The 13759-nt window shown below is 35.6% G+C and overlaps 1 protein-coding gene across 2 annotated transcripts in view; it reads right to left on the reverse strand.

Annotated features, from left to right (window-relative positions):
* Positions 1-581: 581 nt before the first annotated feature.
* Positions 582-13759, reverse strand: part of KIAA1328 (KIAA1328 ortholog) — a 554082-nt gene continuing 540904 nt past the window's right edge. Inside the window, exons 11-12 of one of the 2 annotated variants that reach the window (XM_074203823.1) lie at positions 2247-2314; positions 582-1478 (exon numbers count right to left, since the gene is read on the reverse strand). In XM_074203823.1, the coding sequence (XP_074059924.1) occupies positions 2272-2314 (43 nt within the window). In that variant the 3' untranslated portion in view covers positions 582-1478; positions 2247-2271. Of the gene's footprint in view, positions 1479-2246; positions 2315-13759 lie in introns of those variants that run through there. The other variant, XR_012471964.1, reaches the window with a different exon arrangement.

The raw sequence follows: 13759 nt of genomic DNA on the forward strand, positions 1-13759 counted from the left end.
AAAATTAAACCCTGATTTGTAACATTTGCCAATTTCTAAGGTTCATACTGAAAATTTAGCAATTGCTTGTGTACACTCCTGAGTCAACTAAGCTATGAGGAAGATGCTATTATTATAATACCTATTTTACTGATGAGAAAACTGAAGCTGAAGGAGGTTAAATGATTTGGTCAGGGTTACAGAGTAAATGTCTAAGGCAGGTTTTTGAACTCATATTCCCTGATTCCAAGTTCAATGCTCCATCTACTATGGTACCTAGCCACATCATTATATAATCATGAGGGTAGCAGTTACAACTCTACCAATGCCAAGGAATACAAGGACCATCTAAGAAGGGGTGTGACTGAGCCTATAGACAGTCACATTAGCAGCATCAGAGTATTATTTGGAGCATAAGAGACATGCACTTATTAAGTGCCTGCTTTGTGCCCATATCAGGAATCCAAATACAAACTTGAAACAATCCAAAACAGGGACCTCCATCTACCAACTCTGTCCCTTTCATTGACTGTCTCCATTTCTAGAATGTTCTTCCTCCTCCTCCTCCTCACCTCTACCTCTTAATTTCCCTGGCTTCCATCAAGATTCAACTCAAATCTGATCTTGATTTCCCTCTCCCCAAATCCAATTAGTCACCAAGTCTTGCCAATTCTACCTTTATAATACCTTAAACATCTATCCTTTCTCTACACTCATAGAACTTATTCATGTCCTCATCACCTCTTGTCTCAATTATTATATTAGACTTTAAATTGGAACTTCTAACTTCTGTTCTTTCCCCTCTCCAATCTAGCCTCCCCTTAGAGCAAGTAGGAGAGTATAGAATATAGGGCCAAAAACAAAGGAAGGTTGTGAAGGACTTTACATGACAAAGGTTTTAGTGAAGCCAAGGAAGTCTTTTTTGAAATGGTGCAGAGTGAAGTGAGCAGAAGCAGAACAATTTATATATAAACAATATATATTGGAACAACAAATAACTTGGAAAGACTTAAAAGCTCTGCTCAGTTCAATGATCAACTAGAATTCCAGAGGTGATGATGGAGCATGCTGCCACTTCACGAAAGAGAGGTGATGGACTCAAGATGCTGAGAGAACATCTGTGTTCTTTGATAATGTAGGAATTTGCTTGCTTGCTTGTGCTTATTTGTTAGAAGTTCTGATTTTCTTTCTTTGTGGGAAGGATATGGCAGGAAGAAAGATGATCTCCAAAAATGAGAACAGAAGGTATTCCAAATAGGACCCCTTTGAAAAATACATATTGAATTTATTATGTACTCAAAAAAGCAAATTTTTTTTCAGAAGAGTCACAGTGACTTGGACAATCCCTCCTATTTCACAATATACATAGAGATGCATGTATTATTTGGAGTTGGAAGTTCAGAATCAAATAAATCAAAATGAAACCTGGCTTCAAATCCTGGCTTGATAGCTGTATGACTCCAGGTCAATCACTCTAGCTCTCTGGTCTGTGTCCTCATCTGGAAAATGAGAAGATAGAACTAGATCTATTAGATTTCCCCCTCTAGCTTTAGATCTATGACCCCATGAAGTGCATTGGTGAAGCACATTACATTTTACAAATCACCTCAAGATGACCACAGACAGCTGAGGCTTACCAAGGCCCACCGAGCTAGTAGAGAACAAAGCTGAGACTCTGATCTAGGTCTTCCCAATCTGTTGTGTTATATTGCTTCTTGATGTATTATGGAATAAACGCCAGTTAAGGTCCCCCGAATTCAAACCCTTAATACTCAGCATGATACTTTTTCAAATCATATAGTCTCTTTGTTCCTCAGTTTCTTCATCTGTAAAACAGGGATAATAATTCCCTGCCCTATTAATTTCATAAGTGTCAGTGCCTTATCAAAGTGCTTTGAAGACCAGAAAATACTAAAATACAAGTGAAATTTTGCATTAATATTAGGAAGGGCAACTACAGGTCTAATGCATGTTTGTTACCCTGAGGAGAGAGGGGGGAGAGACCTAAAAGGATCTATTTAATTCAATAAACCTTTTAAAGCAGCCTTTATGTGCAAGCCATTGCTGCTAGGGGTGCAGACATTGCTCCTAGGGCAAAAGCAAAACACTTTTTGATCTCAAGGAATTTACATCTAAGTGAGGAATGCAACTTGTATACAGATCAGTCAATACAAAATATATAAAAACTTTTTATAAGGTCTGGATTGTTGACAACTGGGGGATCAAGAAAGGTCTTATCTAGGAGGTGGCATCTGAGTTGTACTTACCAATTGCTCCCATCTCACAGGTTTTTTATGAGGATCCAGTGATACATAGTTTGTAAATGCCTTGCAAGCTTTAAAGAAAGATATAATTTCAGTAATTATAATTATGATGTGGTCCAAGTATCTTATTTCACCGATGAGGAAACTGATTTTCCCAGGGTCACACATATGAGTTAGGACTTAAACTTAGGCCCTCTGACTATGAATCTGGTTTCACTGAACTATACAACTGTCCCATGGGGAAAGAGATTCCACTCTCTATATGGGCATGTGCCTATTTTACAAGTTTCTTTTGCCTAAGTGGGAAGAAATTTAGTCAAGACCTGAGATCCTGGATACTGAGAAAGGGCTTCCAGGGAAGGATCTACTTGCTTTCAGGTGAGAAGTTGGAGATAAGTGTTCAAAAAGGATTATATTGGGGCAGCTCCATATATAGGTACAGTCCTAGAATTATAGACATGAGGACTTTTCATTTATAATAAAGTCCAAGGTTTAACATCTTTTGGGTTCAGTGGCATAGGTTGCCTATTGATGGGACAAGCCACATTTTTCCAATCCCATGCTCTCCTCGTTAGAGAGATTTGTGTGATGCAGTGTTAGTTGGTTTAATACTCTTTTACTTAGTCACAATGAAAGTGCCATAGAGGGAGGGGAGTTGTGTATTAGGTATATTTTATCCTGTGGTGTTAAAAAAAGTCATCAATAAAGCTTATGGCTCAGAGCTAGTAAAGTATTTTACTTATATTGAAGCAAATACTCCTTTCTTAACATCTTTGTGTGAGTCAGGGACAGTGGTTGAGATGCCTTCTGGAGAAGGGAAGCTAGATAAAGTAAAAGGACCTAAATCACCTTGACCTTGGCTCTGACTCACATCTTTTAGGTCCCTCAATCAGATGGCAAAAAGAGATTGGCTATGTATAGATGGTGACCCCAGTTCAACAGTAGGCAACTTTCTGAATGCAGTAAATCTACCACTATTATTCTCCAACTTGATATAGTAAGCTGTGTCATTTTGAAAAGAAATACATAACTGTATATTAGAGGAATCATGGATCTCCTCATTCATGCTTAGAACAAATTTATTACAATGTAAGAAAGCCTGAATAGCATGAATTTATTATAATGATTTAACACTTCTAGCACTTGAGTTAAAAATGCCCTGTCCATAAATAACTGTCCCTGGAAAACACTGCGAATTAATAGAGTTTATCATTTCCCAATGTTCTATAAATCCAAGGGGCCTAAATCACCTTCAGCGGGAAGAAGATTCCTGAAATTTGGCCCCCAAACCCATCATATCTCAATAGGCTGAAATAAGGACCAAGAAAGAGAGCCGTTTCTGTCTTACCTTCCTAGGACTTTAAGGGTTGCTCTGAATTGGGTCATGAATGAGACTTAGGGAGAGGGGTAGCCTAATCTTTGCAATCAGGATAAAGGAGAGGATCCTTTGGGAGAGGAGAGAAGTTTGCAGGCCTGAGCTCAGGAAAACCTATTAACAGGGATGTTTAAGTGCTCTAATCTGATCAGAGACCATGTGATTGAATGGATGAGAGAATTGAGAGGTGTCCGGGATATGATAGAATGGAAAGGGCTCTTGCTCAATAAGTGGGTGGCTTCCATCTGACATAACTCCAAGCTTCAGGGATGGAGTTGATGTTCAAGTCTGCCTTGCACCTGTGGGCATGGGGTGGGGGTAGGTGGGTTCTCTAAGTTGTCTTCTCTTGAGACTGGTCCTAACCTTGGATTTATTCAAGAAATACCCCAGAGGGGAAGTATTTCAATTCAATGCAATGCAACAAACATTTACTGAATATCTATAGTAAGCCAGACTTATTTTGCTAGAGACTTGGACACATAAAAGCAAAATTAGAATAGTTTTATACTCGAAGTACTTACCTTTTACTGTGGGGACTTGGGGAAGGGTGGGGGGGTAAAGAAGAGAAACTGATACACAGATAATAGGGACAATCTGTGATTTCAGTGGTAGAGCACGCTCAGAAGAAGAAATACTCTCTACTAATGCAGGTCCATGCTTTCCACTCAATCTATACCCTTATTGGCTGCTTGGGTCATTAAGAGATTAAGTGATTTACATAACCATTACATATCAAAAAGTTAGATAATTATATATGCCAAATTTTCTAAATTTTCAGTTTGTATTTGAATTTCTTAAATATGTCAATATGACAATTGGGCAACCTAAAAATGTAAATTCTCTGGTCTAAAAGATTCCCAATTTGATGTTCTGATAGTAGAGCTAACTCTATTACTTGACTTGGTCATTGGCAAAACCAACTTAAAAATTGTATTAGGATCTATTTGTAAAAAAATTTTTAGTAGAAAAGAAGATTTTTGCAAGTGACCTGAATCACCTGAAGCTGGTCTGAAGTTCCCCCATTCCAGTGTACCTAAGTGGAGTAAACCCCCAGAGAACCAGACAACTAACCAACTATATTTGATAGACATCCTAGCTTTAAGATATGATGTACTGTTGACATGGACAATATTATTTTTTACTATTTACTTTTCTCCATGCTCTTTTTATCTGTAAGTTCTGTTTACCGTAGGAGTTCATATCTGTCTTCTATTCATATTATTTCCTATCATAAGCCCATAGTTAAAAATCCTTGATAAAGTGTTTGTCACATCAGTTAGTGATTCACTGAAGAGACTGTATCCCTCAGAAGAATCAAAGAAGGAATGAGAGAAGTGATTGTTAATAATCAATTTTTAATATTGGGACTCAGAGTTTTTTTCTTTTTTTTCTTCCTCATTCAAAGTCCAGTCCTTATAGGTCAGTCAGTTTCTGAAGGACAGAGCTAGCCTAACCCTCTGGGAACATTCTTCTCAATCTTAGATTCATCCCACTCAACTAGGAAAATTTATTTCTGAATAAAGTGTAAATAGAATCTGATTGAGGTGAATTCCATTCCTACAACATTAGGAAACCCTGGAAACCACCATTTTTCAGCTTGAGTGGTCTGGGTGTGGATTCTTTTGTCCAGATAGCTGGAGGCAGCTGAGTCTCATGGTCAAGTCATATTTTCAGTAGGAGGGGGATAAGACTTTCAGCCCATCTCTGTGTCCACCACCTCACTGATTGTTCACTAATCAGGTTGATCTCTGCCTATCAGAGGTAATCACTTTTCTAAAGGTATGTAAGCATTTGATAATCTCCATGGTTTATCTTTGAATACTGAGAAAGATCTCTGACCATAAATTTTATTATTTACTAGCCTAATTAATAAATTAACTATTTATTACCCAGACACTCTGTCTCTCAGATTTTTTGTCATAATTTCTTTCCTACTAGTCTATAACAAATGTTTCAAACTTACTTCACTCTCCTAGATAACCAAACTCATCTCCTACTTCAATCAGATTGAAGCAATTCAGTATCAATTATTTCCATATTATCCTAACAACTCAATTACTCCATATTTACACTCGTATTTGTTTTTTTTTTCATTCATTGCAAAGGAGAGGTCTTTCTGAAAGGGTGGATTAGATAGCACCTGAAGTTCCTTCCAGTTCTGGATTGGTAAGCCTTATCATATATGGTGCTTTCTAAAACTAATACTTAGGTAAAACAAGGGATTTGGACTAGATGACTATTGTTATTTTTTCTAGTCTCAGTTGCATCTAACTCTTTGTGATTCCATTTGGGATTTTCATGGCAAAAATTCTGGAGTGGTTTGCCATTTCCTTCTCCAGTTCATTTTATAAATAAGGAAATCGAGACAAACAGGGTCAAGTGAGTTATTCAGGGTCACAGTTCTATGGATGGCACCACCTAACAGCCCATTGATAATCACTAAGTTCTCTTTTAGCTTGAAATTCTTTTTGGACTTTGTTCCCTCCATCTATTATGTCTTCCCTTATTTTCAGTGCTTCAGTAGAGTCTTCTTTTTTTACTAAACATATTCAAATGCTTTTGGTAGGACTCTTCACTTGACTGTAAGAAATACCCTCTAGCTATAGTCCCATTTCCTTTTCTCAAATTATCTCCATCCATGGTGTCTACTTTCCTCACCATCCACTTTTTGAAAACATATCCATTCAGCTTCTACTATTTACCACTAAACTGAAATTGCTCATCTTAACTTTTTTTTTCTCCTTTCCATCTCTAATCTCTCATCAAGTTGTGGATATTTTTCCTCTTTTTAAAATTTTTCCTTTTTAATGTCACTCTTGCATATCTTCTTTCTTTTTTTTTTAATCTTTAAAAATCTACTATTTTTGCTATATGGGATGGTTCTCAGAGAGTGGAAGAGGGAGAGATATTTGGGGAAAACTATGATTAGATAAAAAGCAGAAGTTATCAATAAGACTTTGGACACCAGATCTATCTCTCCAGATATTTGACATTGATTAGTTCAGTTTTCTTTTGGTCTAGACAATGGAAAAGAAATAGTGTCAAATATCTGGAGAGATAGATCTGGTGTTCAAAGTGCTTTATAATATGATCCCATGTCAAGAGGTTTGACCCTTATTCCTAGACATTTAAGGAACCATTGAAGATTTTTGAGCAGGAGAGTAACTAAATAAAGTGTCTTAGGATTTATTTGACAAGTGAGAAACTAGAGGCAAGGATTTTTGTTAGGAAATCATTGCAAAAATAGGTTAGGTATGAAGTATTAAGGCTAAGGAGGAAGCAATGGGAATAAAGAAGAGATGCATGCTATGTAACCCTGGGCAAGTCACTTAACCTCTGATTGCCTTAAAAAAAAGAAAGAAGATATGCATGGTTGGCAATAAAAAATTGACAGGACTTGAGAGATTATAGATGTGGAGGAGAAAAAAAAAGTTAAGATGAACAATTTCAGTTTAGTGGTAAATGGTAGAAGCCAGATATATATTTGTTTTTAAAAAGTGGATGGTGAGGAAAGTAGATACCATGGATGGAGATAATTCATCTGTGAAAAACTGATTAGTGCACTGAAAAGTCTAAAAACCTGCAATATCAATGGATCTCCCACCTCCACAAAGAGATAGTTGGGTATCCTTTCATATTTTTTTTCTTTTGAGTCATGCTTAATCTTTTAAATTTTGTTATTTATTTTTGATATTTTACAAGTGTGTTTGTTTTCACTTACATTGTTTTCATTGTGTTAATTGCTTTCTTGGCTCAATTTTCTTTATTTCATTTTATTCAGATCTTTCTAGGCTTTTCTATATTCATTAGTACATAATTTCTTAAGACTATAGTAATATTCCATTACATTTATGCACCACAATTTGTTTAGCAATTCCTCAATCAGCATGCATCTACTTTATTTACAATTCTTTGTAACATATTTTAATGTACATTGGAACTTTCTCCTTATCAATGGCTTCCTTGAGGAGGTAAGGGAATCTCTAGTTCACAAATTATTGACATTTTAGTCACCATATTTATATGATTCCAATAATTGTACCATTATACAACTCCTTCAACAATGTATTAATGTGCTTATCATTCCACAACTGCTCTCAGACTGTTGTCTTTTTTGGTCATCTTTGTTCATTTTTAGAGTGAGGGGTGAAGCCAAAATATTGTTCTGATTTGAATTTCTTTTATTATTAGTAATGTGGAACATTCTTTCATGCAGTCATGAAAGTTTTGCAATTTTTTTGTTTTTTTGACAAAACTTTTTGTTCATAGCCTTTGACATTGTATCACTTGGGGGGAATGGCTATTAGTATATATATATATATATGTATTAACATATGCATTATCTATGTTTTAATTGTTTCTATACCTTAGATACCAAATCCTTATCAGAAAGATTACTACAAAGATTTTTTTCCCTTCTTATTCTAGATGCAGATTTTATCTGTGCAGAAGATTTTCAGTTTTGTGTAATCAAAGTTATTTATTTTATCATTTGCAATTGTCTCCTTCTCTTATTTGGTTAAGAATATATCTACTACTCATAGCAACGAGAAGTATATGTTCTGCATATTTCCCAACTTTTTTTTTTAAGGCAAACGGGGTTAAGTAGCTTGCCCAAAGCCATACAGCTAGGTAATTATTAAGTGTCTGAGACCGGATTTGAACCCAGGTACTCCTGACTCCAGGGCCGTTATACCACCTAGCTTCCCGCCCCCCTCCAACTTTTTAATAGTATGATCTTTAATATTGTAGCATATCCATTGAGAAAGTATTGGGGAATGTGGTATAAGGCTTTGGTCTAAGCCTAATTTCTGCCAGACTGCTTTCAGTTTTTCCTAGTAGTTTTTATCAAATAGTTTTCCTAGTTAATTTATATTTTTGCACTTTCTCAAACACCAGGTTAATGAATTCTACTGTTTCTTATTCTACATTATTTAGTCTATTACATTGATATATTTTTAACCAATACCAGATGGTTTAGATAAATTTTTATACAGTTTCATTCTGGAATCCTTTATTCTGATTTCTTTTCATTATTTCCCTTTATATTCTTGATCTTTTGCTTTTCTAAATTAATTTTGTTACCATTTTATTAAGTTTTATAAAGTATTTTGGCAATTTGATTGATAAACCATGAAAAATGTAAATTACTTTTGTTACTATTATCCTTTTTTATTTTATTGGCACAACTTAGCCCAAGACCACTAACACTGGATATTCTTTCAGATATTTGTTTTTATTTCCTTAAATCATACTTTGCAATTGAATTTTTACAGGTCTTTTGTCTGCTTTGGTAGGTCAGTTTTACTAGACATTTTTTCAGTGACAAAATGGGCTTCTCTTATATGCTTCTTGGGGTTTATTATTACTATTTTTGTTATAGAATGCGATTGTTTTTGAGGGCTTATTTTGTAACTTACAACTTTTTGAAGCTATTGTCTTAATTCATATCCTTGTTGATTCTCTGGGATTTTGCAAGTATACTATCATATCATCAGCAAATAGGTGCAGTTTTATTTTATCTTTATTTTTATTAATAGCTTTGATTTTTTTCCTCTTCTAATTGCTATTGCTAGCATTTGCAGGCCTATATAAAAAAATAATGGAAAGAATGGACATCCATGATTTTCTTCAGGATTTTTTGGAAGATGGTCTAGTATATCTCCATTCTGTAGAACTGCTTGCTTTTGGTTTTAGTTAGATGCTTTGTATGATATTAAAAAAGATTACTGTATGACTATACTTTGTAAAATTTTAGCATAAGTGTTGTACTTTGTCAAAGATTTGTTTTCATCTATTGAAATAATTATGTGGTTTTTGAAATTATTGGTTTTTAATGTTATCATATTGATCATTTTCCTAATGTTAAATCTTACTTGCATCCCTGGTATAAATACAACTTGGTCACAATGAATGAATGAATTTAAACAATTCTTATTTGAATCTCTGTAGTCTGACAGAGTTTTGATCATGTTTTAAATCAATATTCATTTATGATCTTGTCTGATGTTTTCCTTCTTTGTTTTACCTTTCCCTAGTTTAAGTATTAGGACTTGACCAGTATTTGTCTCATAAAAGAATCCTGGTAGAATGTCGTCTCTTTTTTTGAGAATAATTTGTGTACTAATTGTTCTTTAAAAGTTTGATAGAATTCTCCTTCAGGACCAGAAATTGTTCCTTCTCCCCATCACCCCCACCCCCACCCAACCCTTTCCCACCTCCCCCCAAGTAATTCCTTTACAAGTGGTTCTATTTCCCTGTGTGAAATTGGGTTATTTAAGATCTCTATTTGGTCCTCTGACAATTTGGATATTTTATGTTTCTGAAGTTTTTTCTCTATTTTGTGTTCTCAGCTTTCTTTTTTTTTTTAGTTTTTTTGGCAAGGCAGATGGGGTTAAGTGGTTTGCCCAAGGCCACACAGCTAGGTAATTATTAAGTGTCTGAGATCAGATTTGAACCCAGGTACTCCTGACTCCAAGGCTGGTGCTTTATCCACTATGCCACCTAGCCGCCCCTGTTCTTAGCTTTCTTATTGTGTTATCTAGTTATATACAAAACTACTTAATAATGTTAATTTTTTTCCTTATTTTGCTGTGACTTTACTTGGCTCATTTGTTGTCTTATTGATTTGATTTTTTTGCCCTCTTCTTTTTAATCAGAGTAGTGAAAAGATTACCCATTTTATTAGTCTTTTCAAAGAATTGACTTTTACACAGGACAAGTGCTCACAAGGGCTTCAGAAGAAGTGATACCCAGATAACTTGAAGGTCTCATTGAAGAACTTTAGAACCAATTAGAATTGATATATCATGGGAGACATTGGCACAGGACTGCCCAGAATGGTGTGCCCCCATCATTGAGGATACTTCAGAACTGAAGGCAGAATTGAAGCAGCTGAAAGGAAAACTGACATAGGTAAGTTTAGAGTACCCACACCAGGTGTTCACATGGACTATTTGTACCCAGACTGTGGTAGTGCATTCCAAACTCATATTAGTCTGATCAGCCATGTTCAGACACATTGTAATTTGTCACAAACATAGTGTTGTCATTTTGGTCTTCTTCAATAATGAAGGACACGAATCAACCAGCTTTATTTATCATTTCTATAGGATTTTCTTTTTTCTTTTTTGCTACCTAGTTCATCTATTTCTCTTCTAATTTTTAGTTTTTTATCTTCTGTGTTCATTTAGGTTTATTGGTTGGCTTTATACTTTTAAAAATGCATTAATCCTCTGTTTTTCTATTTTGTTAATGTAAATTTATAGGGATATGACTTTTTAAACTGAGGATTGCCTTAGCCATGAACCAGAAATTTTGTTCTTTGACTCTGTCATTTTTCAGGATTTTATTATTAAGTCTCCATTTGATTCTATCCTTTGTTTGTGGTTCCTGAGCCAATAATTAATTTTAATTGTATTATGGTCTATAAAGTATGTATTTTATTCTGCCTTTTCACATCTGCTTGCAATATCTCTGTTCCTTAACACATAATCACTTTTTATATAAGTTCCATGGAGGTGATGAGAAATAATGTATACTTTTTTTGCAGTTTTATTTAAAAGATATGTAAGTCTTTGGTGGTGCTGTAGATAAAGCATTGAGTCTGGAGTGGGAAAGATTGATCTTCCTAAGTTCAAATTGAATCTCAAACATTTGTTAGAAGGGTGATCCTGGGGAAATCACTTAATCTGTTTATCTCAGTTTCTTCATTTGTAAAATGAGGTGGAGAAGTAAATAGCAAGTCACCCTGATACGTCTGCCAAGAAAAACCCCAAATGGAGTCACAGAGAGTCAGACACAACTTTAAAAAAGACTGAACAACAACAAAGTTCCAGCTTCTTCAGCACTTTGTTCAGTTCCATCTTTTCCTTTGTTTCCTTCCTTGTTTCCTTTGTTTATCTATTTAACTTATCCAAAACAGAGAGTGGGACATTGAAGTCTCCTATAACTACTGTCTATATATTCTATAAGCTCAGTTAATGTTTCCTTCATAAATAAGATAAGGCATTTAGAGCTGATTTATAATCTTCTTTCACCATAATGTAGTTTCCGTGTTTATTCCTTTTTTATTTTTTGAATTTTTTTTTTCTGTTAAATTGCATGAGTGCATCTCTAGCTTTTCTGGATTTACTTTATGCATAGTAAAATTTTCAGTTTTATTTTGTCTTTTTTTAAATGTGTCATTATATATCTTTTTTTTTTTTTTTTTGCAAAGCAATGGCATTAAGTGGCTTGCCCAAGGCCACACAGCTAGGTAATAAGTGTCTGAGGCCGGATTTGAACTCAGGTACTTCTGACTCCAGGGCCAGTGCTCTATCCACTGTGCCACCTAGCCACCCCAGATTCCCCTTTTTCATTGTGCCTCACCCCCAGAACAAGGTTAATTCCTTCAGGTGACAGAGAGGACATCCCCCCCTCCATTTCCCTATTTTTCAGCTCACCATTGACCTATTCCCTCCCAATCATCTTTCCTTCCCATTTGCCTCAAAATCTTATTCTTCAGTCCATGCCCTCTCACTCCACTTAGTGGGAAGTTGCCTCAAGAACCTCTTAACTTTCCCTCTCCTTAGGATGAGTGATCTTTACAAGAACCCAATCCCTGAAGTCCCAGAACAAGGCCTCCATCTCTCTTAGCAGAATTCTATTCCACCTGAGGAACATTCTTCAGTGGAATCCCCTTCCCCCTTCCATCACCAAAACAAGCTTTGACTTGACCATGGCCCATCACATCTGCCCCTCTACCCTTTTCCTCTTTTCCTCCTTCCATATACCTTACTCCTTTCCAAACCCCCACCCCCTTGATTCACTTGTAGGCAGCGAGTTACAAGAGTCTTTCCATAATGCCAAAGACCCTCCTGACCACCATCACCTGGCTCCACTTGACTTCCATCTTCATCCTATCTTCTTTTGGACATAAAGAAGTTTTTTACTGGTAGCCCCACTCTCATTCTGTTGCTGCCCTTGGCTTCCATATTCATTCACCTCCTCTATATATTTATTGTAAGCAAAAAATGCTTTCAGGTTTTCTTTTTAAGAATGTTTCAAATGCCTTTTTATTATTGAACATACATTCTTTTTACATTATCATTGAGCTCAAATTTGCTGAAAAGGTCTAGACTACATCTTAAGTCCCTGCTTATTAAAACACATTATTCCCCATTCCATTCTGCATTTTCTGGCGGATGCCAGAATTGAACTGCTAAACTTAACTACTATGTGTCAAGTTTTCAACCTTGTTTTTGTTTTTTGGGTTTTTTTTGACTGGTATTTTGACTTCTATGTTCTGGGCAATTTTCTTCAATTATTTATTGAATTATAGTTATTCAGATTTTTTTGACTTGTCATGCTCTTCTGGGAGACCTTAGGTTGTCTCTATACATATTATCTTTGAAATCAATATTTTACTCAGAGAACATATTTTCTTTTAATGTTACTGTCTTTTGCTTTTCTTCTTCCAGACTGTCCTTCACTTCTTTGTATTTACATTACCAAATCAACTGTCTTCCCCTTTGTTTCTTTGGTGAGACATGCCATCATAGATTCAAGTTTTTCTCTTTTATCAATTATTTTTGCTGTGCAGGCTATAAATTATGCTTTCACAATTCTTCTTTCTCTTTTAAACCAGTCAGGAAGGTCCTAAAACACACAGGATCCTTTGTCTTATCAAGTGTTAAATCATTTTCCTTTGTTTTGCAGTTTTTATTCATTAAGACTTGAACTCATTTACTAGATCTAGAGGCTATCATTTCCTTTTTCTGTAAATGGTTTTCCTGTTGGTCTATCTGCTTGTGCTCAAGGTCTTTAAATTTTCTTCCTCCTTAAATCTTCCCTGTTACACACTTTTTGACTCCCTCCCATTGGATGGTGGTTTCCTAGAAGGCTGGATTTCAAAATCTTTGACTCCTTTCATACTGGGTAATTCATGGTTCATAAGCCTTATTGTATGACCTGGGTGGATTATTTGTGGGGCACAGAAATGCTTCCAGCTGAATATTGGCCTTTTTCCCTTAGGTTTAGTGGATGGCCATATAGCTCCTCACCCATGATGTTCTATTTTGTTCTGGCTGTTCCTCAGTTCTGGACTAGCAATACAAAGTGTTGTCACAATGGTACTATGGCAGCTTGAGGTGATTTCTGC

This window comes from Macrotis lagotis, chromosome X (genome assembly GCF_037893015.1).
Source record: "Macrotis lagotis isolate mMagLag1 chromosome X, bilby.v1.9.chrom.fasta, whole genome shotgun sequence".
In the NCBI taxonomy this organism is placed as follows: Eukaryota; Metazoa; Chordata; class Mammalia; order Peramelemorphia; family Peramelidae; genus Macrotis; species Macrotis lagotis.